At 38.1% G+C, this 14,532-nt stretch overlaps 1 protein-coding gene and 1 non-coding gene across 2 annotated transcripts; both read right to left on the bottom strand.

The window, feature by feature from the left end:
- Window positions 1-312: 312 nt before the first annotated feature.
- Window positions 313-4,049, bottom strand: LOC146914512 (uncharacterized). Its single transcript, XM_085721080.1, has 5 exons — window positions 3,353-4,049; window positions 2,786-3,301; window positions 1,207-2,562; window positions 776-963; window positions 313-660 (listed from the first exon to the last, which is right to left on the bottom strand). Exons 1-5 carry the CDS (start codon window positions 4,047-4,049, stop codon window positions 313-315), a joined length of 3,105 nt encoding a protein of 1,034 aa, XP_085577206.1.
- A 5,287-nt stretch (window positions 4,050-9,336) lies between these two features.
- On the bottom strand, window positions 9,337-9,443 carry LOC146914511 (small nucleolar RNA R71). The gene has a single exon (XR_015017120.1). It is a non-coding gene; the product is annotated as a small nucleolar RNA R71 (small nucleolar RNA).
- Window positions 9,444-14,532: the final 5,089 nt, after the last annotated feature.

Genomic DNA, 14,532 nt, shown 5'->3' with positions numbered 1-14,532 from the left:
TGTATATTTTAAAAGTTTTATATACTTGCTTTCTATGAGCATGAATGTCATGCATCTTTAAAGACGCGTGTATGCGATATACTTTTTTTTTTGATAAGCAAGGTGAAAGGACAGACATCAAGAGGCATCATCGACATCCCAACTAGATTGGCACCCCGAGACACCTCCATCCTATGCCGCCAATCTCAAGAAAATTTTATTAAAAAAAGGGGGGAAAACATATACAAAATGAGGGGGTACTAGGCCAAAACCCTCTAAGAAAAACAAAGAGAAATAGAGAGAAAAAAAACAGAAACAAAAACCGACAGCAGATTATGGAAATCTGTAGTTATGAAAACCGCATCTGTCCCTAATGAAATCAGCCTTTATCTCATCTGGAAGTATGTCTAGCCAAACCTCACCAACCATGGAGTGCCCCAAATTTGCTAATTTGTCTGCATAACAGTTACCTTCACGGAAGATGTGAGAAGAAATAACCTGAACTCCAAGAATGCGAGTGTTATGCCATCTGTTACGTAACATAATAGGCACCAAAAGATTATTCAACAAAATCATAAGAGCGGACGTGGAGTCACACTCAATCCAAATGTTCCTCCACCCTTTCCGGGCAGCAAACTCAATGGCTAGAATAATACCAAGAACCTCCGCATAATAAACAGACTGTAAGCCAATTTTGCAAGAAAAAGCACCAAGAAACGTGTCTAGGTGGTCACGAAACAACCCCCCATACGCTGCTAATCCACCAATCACTGAACCATCTGTGTTTACCTTCAACCATGGGGGCAGTGGGGGCCTTCCACAACACCATAGTAATATCTTTCAGTCTACGGCAATGAGGGGAAACCGCAAAAAAATCAAGGAGAGTGAGATCGGACGGAAGACACTTACCCTTAGATAAATTCCCAGACATTGCAATCATGGAATGAATGCGGACCTGAGCTAAATGTAATGTTGGAGTCACTGCTGTAAACCGCAAAGAGTTTCTAGCCCACTAAATAGTGTGCAGCGTGTGTAATACCGATGCCAAAAAAATATCTGACATTTGTGACGAGCATCTATGTGGCCTGCAAGAAATGAGTGAGTCGACTGAAGAGCAATCAATAACTCGATTGAGCTTAACACCAATCCAGTTGCAAAGTTGCATGGAATATTGGCACCTAAGAAAAAGGTGCTCGGAAGTCTCATCAGATTTAAAGCATAAATTACAGATTGACACAACAGTGCAACCACGACGTCTTAAATTCTTATCTGTGGGCATTTTACCATGATGAAGCCGCCAAAAAATACAAGAGTGAGAAGGCGGAATAGAAGAACTCCAAATGAAATCCTCCCAAGGCAGCACAGGAGACCTCGAACGGAGAAAAGAAAAAGCAGTCTTGGAGCTTAAATTACCGTTTGAAGCATGAGGCCAAACTAACACATCAACGAGCTGCCCTGTAGGCAACACAATAGCATCTAAACGATTCTTTATGTCTCCAAATTCTGTGAGGGAAGGAGGCAAATTCAACACACCATTCATGATTACTTCAGAAACCATACCTTTAAGATGTCTGTGAAAGTCAAAGTCAATGTGAATCAAATCTACCAAGGGCTCACCAAGCCAACTATCAGTCCAAAAATGTATACGATCCCTCGTACCTACGATCCAAATAGCATGAGCCATAACAGTACCGATATGCATTTTAATGCCCGACCAAACTGATGATTTGAAACAGTTCTTGCGAGGTCGCCCATTTGAAAAGAAGCGCCTCTTGAAGAGAGTCGACCATTGAGATTCTTTAGACAACAAATCCCACGACAACTTTAGCATCAACGCTTCATTTATTAAACGTGTAGGCTTAATATTAAGTCCACCTTCTTCCCAAGGACGGCACATAACACTCCATGAGACCGTGCAATTTTTTTTAGTATGAACATCACCGCTCCACATAAATTTTTTGATCCAAGAATCAAGTAAACTCAGCAAACGACGAGGCCAAAAATATACATGGAACGAATAAACTAGCATCCCATGAATTATGGATTGAACCAGCTGCACTCTGCCCATAATTGAAAGAATGCTTCCTTTCGAAGTAGCTAATTTATTTTTGATCTTGTCTGTAATCATTCTGAAGTGCACTACCTTCGACTTACCTTGAAAGATCGGACAACCAAGATACAAAAAAGGAACAGACCCAACACTAAAACCCAACAAATTAGCAATCATATTTTTATGAGATAAAGACATGTTTCCTGTGAAGAATCGGCTATTTTCATTGTTTACAATCTGGCCAGAAACTTCTGAATACTTATGGAAAATATTAAGAATTTCACGGACATTACTCTTCAAACCTGTACAAAAAATCATGATGTCATCCACATACAGAACATGAGTCGGAAGATTAGTTCCGCGACAATAGGACATAGGAATGAGGCGCCCCCTTGCTGAAGCATCTAAGAGAGCCCTACTAAGAACCTCCTCAGCCAAACAAAATAGAAGAGGTGAAAGGGGATCACCCTGCCGAACCCCACGGGAACAACCGAAGAAACCAACCGCTTTACCATTAACTAATAGTGGGAAGCCTATCCGCCAAAATTTTGGTAACAATCTTAAAATGGAAATTGGCGAGTGTTATAGGCCTGTAATCTCCCATAGACTTAGCGCCTGGAATCTTTGGAATTACCACAATCATATTAGAATTAATATTAGGGAGCAGCCTACTGTCTAAGAAAAATTCCTGAATCGAGTTAACCACATCAACTCCAACAATGTCCTAAAAAGTTTGATAAAAGTGTCCACCAAAACCATCTGGACCAGGAGCCCCATCACCATTGAGAGAAAACACAGCATCTTTAATCTTCGAACTCAAGGGAAGATGCAAAAGCATAAGGTTGTCAGCATCAGACACAACAGAAGGAATTGTTTCATCAACCAGAGTATTCGGTACACAGTTGTTATCCATGCTGAAAATTGCCTGAAAATAAGAAACAACATGATTTTCTATCTCCGTGGGATCAGTAATAACATTGACACCATCCTGCAAATAAGAAATAGATTTTATTGCTGCACGGATTCGTGAAACCCTGTGGAAATAAGCAGTGTTACGGTCTCCACTAACAAAATTTTGATCACGGGCCTTTTCTTTCCATAATTGTTCCTGAAAATTTAAAGCTTTTGTTAATAATAATTGTGCCTCAAGATCTTGCACGTATAGCTGATCGGAGAAGCCTTCAGAATCAATTAATTGCTGAATTCTATTCACTTCGTCAACAGCAAGCCTCACCTGCCTATCGACATCACCAAAAACCGTTCGGTTCCGAACTTTGAAAGCATTTTTCAAGTTACGAAGCTTAGCCTAAAACCGCATCATACCTTGCCCCCTAACACCTTGAGACCAAGTATCCAACACCAACTTGTGACAATCAACATGAGATGTCCACATCTTAAAAAATTTGAAGGGAGTGGCGTGTTTGACAGTTGAAAAAAGAACAAAAAGCAAAAGCGAGTTATGATCAGGCTGATGCCGCACCAAAGCTGTACAAGTAGAATTTCGCCAAAAATTTAACCAATCTTCATTACAAACTGCCCTATCAAGTTGAAGAGCAACATTTTCATCACCAAATCTTCCATTTGTCCATGTGAAAAAAGATCCCAAAGTTGGTAAGTGATGAAGAATATTTGCATTTGACCAAGATAAAAAATCTTCACATGATAAATTATGTGGAGGGCGCCTGCCCCGCTTCTCATGAGCACCCAGAACTGCATTAAAATCACCTATAAAAATCCACGGTCCTTGAAAACAACCTTGAAGATGAGTAAGATCAGCCCAAAGTTGTCGACGCTTCACATAATAAGTACTAGCATAAATTGCAGCAATATATATAGTTGACTGATAACAAGAAATCCCCAAAGCAATGCATTGATCCGACACAAAAATAACAGTTGCATTTAATTCATTACCCCAAAGAGCCCATAGATTGGGAAGAAGAGGTCCTCTATTATTAATGCAATATTTTGACACTCCAATGGAAGGCCAATACCATGTAGGAATTTGAGCAAAATTAACCATTGGTTCCGCCACAAAAATTAAAGAAGGTTTGTGCAATAAAAATAAATTTTTCAAAGCAATTCGAGTGTCAGAGTTACCGATACCTCTAAAATTCCAAAAGAGATTATTCATTGATCAATGAATTTGTTGTCACCCCGTGCACGGGATTTAGGAGGCTGCTTTGACAGGACCTGTTGTACCTTAATTTTCTGTTTCTGATTTCTTGTAAGAACAGGTAGGGATGTGTCAGATTGAGCTGCTTCCGCTGCTGTTCTTGCATCATACTCACAGACTCTCTCCCACAAATCAAGACCATGCTATATATTTTTCCTAGGATGAACCTCTTGCCGTTGCAAACCCACCACCTCAAATTTAGTAACCGTAGGTAATTTATCTACCTCCAAAGGTGTTGGTTCCATGACAATAGGTATCTCAACTACATCCATCAAAGCAGTAACAGGATCAAATTGCATGTCATCATGCTCAACATGGGATGGCCTTGTAACAATCTCACGAGCACCCTTGGGACTCTCCACCAACTCCCGTGGGCTCACATGATCTTGTTCCACACCATCCTGAAGTGGTTCAGAAACATCATCCGTCGCTGGGGATACCAACGACTTCTGAGTTGTCTGTTCCACCCCGTTAGGTCGTACGTCCTCACACCCTGTTAGACTCCTTGGGACTCTCCTCCACCTCCCGCGGGCCCATATGATTGTGTTCCACACTATCCAGAAGTGATTCAGTGTCTGTAGTTACCAAGGGGTTCTCCAACACCTCCCTTGATATCTGATTCAACTTCTTCACTTCTACAGGTTGCACGTCAACGTGCGCTACAAGGGAAACAAGCTCAAGCACTGGCATATTATGTGACTCCTCTCTAGGAGTAATTAAATCAAACACATTGTGTAGAGGAATGTTGAAGTTATTAGACCTATCAAATTGAGAAGTAACCAGAGTAGATGAAACAACCGGCTTGAACTGTGAACTGCTAGTCAAAGTAGGGGTAGGAATTGGATCCGGTAAGGCCAGTGACACTGAAACCGATGATGTAGGTGCAGGTGTAGTTGAAACAGGAACTCTCTGAGTGGTAGTAACTATCGACACCACCGGGATAGGAACCCAAGCCCCATTGTTATCAATGGCCGATGTTGAAGCACCCACAACATTGCTACTTTTGTTTTGCCTAGGAGGATGTTTCGGGGCAGCCTCGGCAACAACAATTTGTTTCCCACGATCATTTTTGTCCTTTTGTGGTTGCGGATGTAACCAGCGACATGATGAGACATTGTGTCCAATAGAATAACAGTGATAACAAAATAACGGAAGCCTCTCATATTGTACCTCAACTTTGAAGGCAAAGCCCTCTCGTTCGACAAGAATTTCTTCATAAATACGCTTTCAGAGGTCAATGTCTACAAGAATTCTAGCATAATGCCCAAAAGTACGATTTCTAGTTGATCCTTCAATATCAATTGGGGTCCCAACCGCACTTGAAATTTCCTTCAGCGTTCTCTCCCTCCAATATTCTTGTGGTAGCTCCACCAATCGAATCCAAATCGTAACATGTGTCTGATACTTGAAGTCCTTAGTCCACTGTGAAAACCGTAGAAAACCTAGCTTGAGTTTAACTGTGCCTACTGCCCAAATTTTCCTATAGTCATCCTCTGAGTCAAAGAGAAAACCATAGTACCCCTTACCTAGTGGCACCATTTTCCAACCAGCCGTTGTCTTCCATAATTTACCAATTTTAGTACGTAGATCACATGCCGAATACGGTTTATCACCTTTGTTAAGGGTCAGGCGCGCCCTTAACGCATTCTTGCAATCTTCTAATCCCTTACGGTATTCATCCTGACCGATTTTGATGCTCAAAGCATCGCCCTTAATGCACGGTGACGGACAGGGCATGTCATCACTTACTGACGCTTTAACACCCCATTTTCCCAACGTAAAATTTTCATAAATAAAATCAGAGTTTTTCATCATAAAACGGAATGTCACATTTCTTAAAAATCATAAATGGAATAAATAATAATTTATCCTTCAAAACTTTCAACAACATAATATTTAAAACTTCGCAGGGGAATAGTTTGACAACTTAAATAATTTTTGGCACAAGGGCCTCAATATAAAATCTCATAAAACATAGTTCAACATCAATTCTTGAAAGATTCATAAAGTAATACGTAAGGAACAGAAAGTAAAGACATAATCCCATCCCGTTACGTATCAGAGCACCTAAGACACACACACTTGTGAGGAGTCCACTCAAGACCGCAACTAATCTTGGTTACCTGCAAGTTACCCATACGAAGAGCAACATTTTCAAGCAGAAGGGGTGGGATTTCACAAAATAGTAATATTAGGCATATAATTCAACAATTATATCTAACATCTTAAACTTCATTAACTAGCATCATTAATCTTCCTACATTAGTCATAAACTTCATCATACATCTTCAAAAATACAATCATAAACATCATCATATATCTTCATAAATATAATCATAAGACATAATCTTATAGCATCATAAGTACAAACATAAACGTCATCATATATCATCATAAATATATTCATAAAAGCATCATCACATATCATCAAATACTAATCACAAACAATCATCACATATCATCAAATAATAAACATAACATCGTCATATATCATCAATTAATAATCATAACATCGTCACATATCATCATCTAATAGACATAGACATCATATCATAAATCATATAGCATCAACATAACATCATCATCATAAACCACTTCATAATCAATCATCATAAACAACTTCATAATCATTCATCGTAAACAACTTCATAATCATTCATCATAAACAACTTCATAATCATTCATCATAAACAACTTCATAATCATTCATCATAAACATCTTCATAATCATTCATCTATAGTCACTTCGTTAAAACATCACAACTTAACATCTTGACTCGACAATGCATCTAAACTCGACTATGCAACTCTTAACATCTTAAACCATCTCGAATCATCATGAAATGCAAATGCATGTGGTACCATTCTAGGGCATAAGCCCTCATCGTCGTTGAACATAAATATACTCCTAGGCCATAAGCCCTCATCGTCGTGGGTTGAGCAAAAGCTCCTAGGGCATAAGCCCTCATCGTCATGGGTTGATGAGTCATAAATAAGTCTATTTTAATGCTTTATTTAGTTTAGTTTTATTTAGATTTGATTTTATTTTATTGCATATTTTTTTCCTTTTTGAATATTTTACTTTAAATTGCTTTTTATTTTATTTTAGGAACGAATATATGGTGGAAGGTGTCTTGGAGCAAAAGAAAGAGGACTGGAGCAAATACAGTGCAGAAATACGAAGATACGAGACAAAAATATGTCTCTACCAAGTCAGAAGCTTGGCACGGCCCGTGCCAACATGTGGCACGGCCGTGCCACCCTCCAGAGCCACTTTTGCTGCTTTTCTTCAAGCCCAAGTTACCATGTTGCAGCTTTACTGATTCGCCCTTATAGTTGCTTAGTTTTTAAGTCAATTGTAAAGTTATAAATAGAGTAGCTCTCCATCATAAACATTCACCTTAATTTAGAATTATTCAGTACAATTATTTCAATAAAGTTCTTTACTTTCTTTACTTTTTTCTAGCAATTTACTTTATTGTTTTCTCTCTTCTTCCCCCATGTTACGATGAACATGAGTGAGTAGACTTCTTTGTCTTGGGATTGTTGGGAAAGTCTAATGACATAATCCTAACAAACCAAGCTCTAACCCTAATTTTATGTAACAGTAATTTCTAATTTAGATTCACCGTTTTAACATGGATTAACCATTATCAAACTGTAGAAGCGAAGGTGGAGGGTTTGATAATTGTTAATCCATTATCCCAAACATCAATTCATAAAGCGAAAGCGGAGTTTTGATGTTGGAACAAGTGAATATAGACAATAATTGGAAAGGCAGTGAAATAGTCTTTGCAATTATTGAGACACAAGTAGTTTCAATCCTTATAAGCATCTTCTAGTAATCAAGTCAGCAAAATAGGCTTGGTTACTAGAAGTAAACTCTCACTGGACTTTCATCGGAAAGGTGAGAGGCTAAAGGGAAACCGGTCTTCAGAAATTAATGTGTAAACCATGGAATTAGAAGTTAAAGTCTTGTCTAGTGAAAGATTTGTTATTATGACAAACCAATAATCCCAAGGCTCTTTTATATTTTTGTTATTTAACTTCAGCAACTAAACCTCCTCTTTATAAACTTTCTTCTCCTCTAATTGTAACAGCCCGGTGGGCCCCTCGCAAGGCAAGGCACTGCACCCCCCGCACTGCACTGTTACTTACAAGCTTAATCACTATCCCCCTGATAGTGTTTTTGCCTCCCGTGGGAATCGAACCTAGTACCTGGGGTTAAGTACTACTTCAATGCATTCCCACTACCAATTGAGCTAGTAGCTCAATTGGTAGTGGGAATGCATTGAAGTAGTACTTAACCCCAGGTACTAGGTTCGATTCCCACATGAGGCAAAAACACTAGTATGGTGAGGGGGCTAGTGATTAAGCTTGTGAGTAACAGTGCAGTGCGGGGGGTGCCGTGCCTTGCCTTGCGAGGGGCCCACCGAGCTATTACACTAATCATTCTTAAAAGGTTAATTAAATTGAACAACTCCCTAGCGGAACGATACTCTTTACTACTATTACTTCGATAGACCGTGCACTTGCGGTTTGACTCTATCAAGTTTTTGGCGCCGTTGCCGGGGAGTTATTGCAATTTGATTAATTTTTTTAACGAAAAAAAATCTTTTGCTTTATTTTATTTTATATTTTTATATTTCTTTCCAAAAAAAAATCTTTTCCTTTATTTTATTTTATTTTATTTTATTTTATTTTATTTTATTTTATTTTATTTTATTTTATTTCTTTATTTTTCTATTTCTTCTTTTGCCTTTAACTTCTTGGGAAGATAATAGCGATATGGCAAGAGTATGCAATCCCATTTTCAAATGAGTCATACGATGCTATTGTGTACCCAACAGTTGAGGACAATTTTGAAATAGAACCTGCACTTGTTCACTTAGTGCAGCAAAATCAATTTTTCGGATCACCCACTGAGGATCCGAATTTTCATATTTCAACATTTTTAAGACTAAGTGGAACCGTGAATGCAAACCAAGAGGTCGTAAGGCTGCACTACTTTCCTTTCTCCTTAGGGGGAAGAGCTAGTACTTGGTTTCATTTATTGAAACTTGGTTCTATCACTTCATGGCATCAAATGAAGCAAGCTTTTCTTGCCCGATTCTTTCCATATTTTAAAACTGTCCAATTAAGGAATCAAATCACGCAATTCACTCAAAAAGATGGAGAATCTCTTTACGATGCGTGGGAGCGTTTCAAAGAAATGCTTAGACTTTGTCCCCATCATGGTTTAAAGAATTGGCTTATTATTCACACTTTTTATAATGGTCTTTTGTATACCACAAAAATTTATGTTGATGCAGCTGCAGGTGGAGCTTTAATGAACAAGAATTACACAGAAGCATACGCCTTGATTGAAGACATGGCTCAAAATAATTACAAGTGGACCGACGAGAGAGCCATCACTAATTCTTCACCCTCTAAAAAGGAGGCAGGTATGTATGAAGTCTCTAACTATAATCACCTTGCCGTTAAGATTGATGCATTAACCTAAAAATTTGAAAAAATAAATGCTAGTGCCATCTCTTCTTCTTCTTCTTCTTCTTCTTCTTCTTCTTCTTCTTCTTCTTCTTCTTCTTCTTCTTCTTCTGCATCTCCTTCTTGTGAAATTTGTGGTGTATTTGGCCATATTGGCATTGATTACCAACTCGGTAGTGTTGTTAGAAGTCCTGAGCAATTAAACTATGCTCAATATAATCAAGGGTGTAGAAACAACCAAATTTTCTTTCAAACCCCTCAAAATCTTTTTGGACAACAAACAACACCACCCAGTTATGCAAAAAACCAAAGAGTCCCTCAAAAATCTAGCTTGGAACTTTTTTTAGAAAATTTTCTTATTAATCAATCCAAGCAACTCCAAGAGCTTCAAAATCAAACTAAATTTATGAGTGATTCTTTTGCCAAACTTACATCGAAAGTAGACTCCATAGTTACTCACAGTGAGATGCTAGAGACTCAGACATCTCAAGTGGCTACTCCCTCTCAATCCTCCGAAGTCCTCCTAGACCAAACCGAAACCAACCCCAAAAACCATATAAGTGTTATTATCCTTAGGGATGGTAAATAATTAGAGGACCCCATTGTGAAAGTTAAGAATAATGAAGGAGAGATATGGTGTGATGAGCCTCAAAGTGAGAAAGCCATAAGAGAGAATGAAAAGTCATTTGTTTCACCATCTCATGAGCCTAAAATTCCATTAACACAAGGGTTTGATGAGTCCAAGTTAGATGAGCAGTTTATGAATCTTATTGAAATACTTCCAAACAAATTGCCACCTAAACTTAAGAATCTAGGAAGCTTTTCCCTACCTTGTGTCATAGGATCTGAAACCTTTGAGAAAGCCATATGTGATTTGGGAGAGAATGTTTGTTTGATGCCATTGTCCCTCTCTGAAAGATTGGGTATAGGATAGATAAACCACTTTCTAACCGTCAAGCTAATGACTCTAAACGAGCGCTTCGTAGGAGGCAACCCACGCATTTAATTGCTTCTGTTTTGTTTGTTTTTCTTTGTTTTAAGTTGTTTTGTAGGTAATTGTCCAAGTGTGATTCGAAAAAACTGAAAAAGTTTGAAGCCCCCTGACCAGAAGTTTGGCACGGCCCGTGCCAATATGTGGCACGGCCGTGCCACATCTCTAGGTAAGTATAACCTCAAAAATTTTCTTCGTCTTCCCTCATTCTCACACACAAACATCTCTCTACCTTCAAACTTCTCTCTAAAACCTCTATAACCAAGAAAATTCAAACCTTCACATCTCCATCAATTCTTCACTAAATCAACCAATTCTTTCACCAAATCAATTCTAAACTTCATTCTACACAAACCCCTTCCATAAAAAACAACTTTCATCCACCTAAACCCATAATTCACCAAACCCTTACCTCCCTCAACCTAACCCTAATAACCATAAATTCTTAACCAATTTCCACACCTAAACTCATAAAACTCACTCAAACATAAACCCCAAACTTAAACCAACCTTTTCCACCAAAAATCTTTCTAGACCCTAACCTTCATCAAAACACAAAGTCCAACCAAGGTCATGGACAATGGCTTCAAGAAGAAGTGGGAAATTTTCCCTTTAGGGTAGAACCGAGTTAGGGAACACTATAACCAATGAACTTTTCATGCTTTGGACTATGCTCTATAACCACCCTGTAAACACTTGTTTATATTTGCATAATTATCTTGCCGATGTAGGTAATAGGCCTGTCGGTAAGGGAGAGAAAGTGGTGGGGGGAATCATCACATACATAGGTAGGCAATTTGGAGTGGGTGAAGATGAGGGGATAAAACCAATTGAGGGAAACAATAGGCTTAAACATAGACACCCTCATTGCTATGAACTTCATAAAACATCAACCTCCCATTCAATATTCACTCAAGCTCAATGTGCCTATTTTGATACTACTTCCTAACTCATCTCGGACTAACACCGTGGTGGAAGAAAATTTGTTGTATGTTGATGATGTCCAGGTACATGAGAAGCAAAATCAAGATGAGGGAGAAGGTGCTAACTTGCACCATGAGGGAGAGCACCATGACCAAGAAACCGGTGAGCTAAATGACAATGAAAGATGGCCATGGATGCAAACTGAAATTGAGAGGATAAGCACCAAGCAACAAAGGCAAGGTGTTGAATTATCAGGGCTAAGAAATGATGTCCAAAGGGGCAACCACATAAATGAAGAAAACAATGAAATGCTCCGGAGAATGATACAACACCTTCATCTCCAAGGTCCTCCTTATGGACCTCAATGAACAATTGTGAGCTTTCCTCTTCCTCTCTTCCCATCTCTCTTCTCTCTTTCTCCTACTCTCTCTACCTCTCTTCTACTCCTTCTTCTTCTTCTTCTTCTTCTTCTTCTTCTTCTTCTTCTTCTTCTTCTTCTTCTTCTTCTCTTTTAATTTTGTTTTCTTTTGAATCATTGAGGACAATGCTTCCCCTAAGTGTGTGTGTGTGTGTGTGTGTGTGTGTGTGTGGGGGGGGGGGGGGGGGCTAATAAAGTGTCTAGAGTCGTAGTGTTTCCAAACTCCCTTGAACTTTATTCTTTTGTTTTGTTTTTACAGCGAAAGACATGATTAGTAATATGGCATAATTTTTTTTTGTTTTGTCTCTTCTTTAAAGGTTGTTTCTTGTACATGAAAGTGGTTTCTTGTGTTCTTGCTATACCCACACCTTGTTTTATTGTGAAAAATCTCCAATGAGAAAAGCACCCAATTGCAATCTTTGAGTAAGTGTATGAATAGGTATTTTAAGGAGCACATTCTATCTTTAGTGTTAACTTAGACCCTTTAAAATCTTTAGAGTAAAAGTAATATAAGTTTGTGTGGGAAAATAATCAATGTTCTTAATTGTTATATTCTTAATTGTTAAAGTTATAATGGGGCGGGAGAATGGCACCAACATGTGGGGGAAAGGACAATCCCTAACTTCCTAATTGTGGTGGTGACTCCCTAATTTGAACTTAAAGTAAAATAAATTCATCAATTCTAGGGGGAAAGGACAATTACATCTAAAAAGACTTCCTACGCGGAGATGAAATAAATAATTTTGCAGCACTGCTTAGGGTGATTTTGAATCTAGGGGGAAAGGACAATTACATCCAAAAAGACTTCCTATGAGGATAGATAGTCCCTAAGCATCTGCAGCCCCTTGTGCTTAAATCGTTAATCTTATTTAATTTTAACTTAAATTCCCATCACTCTTATATGAAATGAAGAAAGGACTTTTCTCGGTTACTTTAGCATTAGGGATATGTTATACCCTAATTTTGGACCTAAAAATACTAGCTCAATTCTTCTTCTCTTGCATTTTAAGTCATTTAAAATTGTCTCTGATCAATTGCATCGTTCTCTGCACTTTATTTCAATGTTATTTGCAAAATTCATGAAAAAGGGCATTTTAGTCATTTCCTATGATAAAATTTCTTTCAATCTCTGAAAAATTGTTTGAGTCTTTTCAACTGGTTTGAATAAGTCCTTACTTCAATTCTATGTTAAAATCCGTTTCAAAAATTGCATTTGAAGTCATTTTGAGTCAGCTTAGCCCCTAGGGGGCATTTTAATCTTTTCATGCGTTAAAACCCTGTGTAATTTCTAAAATTTGTCTCTGAGTCTTTTAATTTTGCTTGCATAAACTCTTGCTTTAATTCCATGTCAAAAACCATTTCAAAATTGCATTTGAGTCGTTTTGAGTCGTTTTAGCCCCTAGGGGCATTTTGGTCATTTCACACGAAATTTCGGCAGAGAGAGGTTACTTTAAAGTACCTCATTTAAGTAATTGGTTCATTTTAGTCCGTTTTGTCATTTTTAATCGTTTCACTTTACGTTATTTTCAAATTACATTTTTTATCAATTTTATTTTAATTGCATTTTTAAGTCCTTTTGTCATTTTGCATCTTAGTCCTTTTATTTTAGTTAATTGCAGTTTGGTCCCAAGTTTGTTACAAGTCCAGTACACATGTCAGTATCTCATTTGTCCAAGCGCCACATGGCATCATTTCATTGGTCCAGGCATTACTGCATCAGCTATAAAGCTGACACATCACAGTCAAAGGGTCAACACACCATTCACTTCTTGCCAACTCACGAGAAACAGATTTCATTTCTCTCTCTCTACACTTTTTCGATCAAACACCACAAAAATCACAAAAAGTCTCAAAAACATTCAAGAACACTCTTGAATGTTCAAACCCTAATTCACCAAATTCCCCAAAAAAATCATCACAATTCGTCACTGATTCACCAAGAATCATCCATCATCAACATCAACAGCAAGTTCAAGTATTCGAACTCAAGTCTCAGAGCACAAAAATTCGAATCGAATTCCAATAACTGAATCAAACAAAGTCTCAGAGTCCAAATTCGAATAGAATTCCAATAACAGAATCAAACAAAGTCTCAGAGTCCAAATTCGAATCGAATTCCAACACAGGATCAAACAAAGGCTTAGAACACAAATTCGAATCAAGCTCCCACACCGAATCCAACAAAGACTCAGAGTACAGATCCAAACCATAAGCTACGATCCGAGTTCGTTACATAGTTATAACTAACTCAGTTAACACGAAAATCGAAGAATCAACACGAAGGAGCGAAGAAGAGGATGGAAGATTCATAAACATCACGAATCTCAACGGTATCCTCTTCTCCATTTTCGTTTTCAACATTTTCGAAGCTTGCATGTGTAGATCTTGACTATTTTACGGTGATTTTCTGAAAACTAAGTTTGGATCTGAAGAGAAGAGAGAAAGACGATCGTTTTGGTATAAAAAAAGTTTCGAAAAAAAGCGAGAAAAGGTTTCCGGTACGGCGGTGC

The sequence above is a fragment of the Medicago sativa genome, chromosome 6, assembly GCF_051527215.1.
Source record: "Medicago sativa cultivar Bolivia chromosome 6, Bolivia_mono, whole genome shotgun sequence".
Taxonomy (NCBI): Eukaryota; Viridiplantae; Streptophyta; class Magnoliopsida; order Fabales; family Fabaceae; genus Medicago; species Medicago sativa.
The sequence above is the reverse complement of the archived record's forward strand: the minus strand, read 5'-3'. Positions and strand labels throughout refer to the sequence as shown.

Coding starts and splice junctions, on each gene's coding strand:
- LOC146914512 (XM_085721080.1), bottom strand. CDS start 4,049: ATGGTTAATTTTGCTCAAATTCCTACATGGTATTGGCCTTCCATTGGA. Junction 964..1,206: donor TTGCACTGTTGTGTCAATCT/GTAATTTATGCT, acceptor TGCGGTTTACAG/CAGTGACTCCAACATTACAT. Junction 661..775: donor AGGCCCCCACTGCCCCCATG/GTTGAAGGTAAA, acceptor ATTGGCTTACAG/TCTGTTTATTATGCGGAGGT.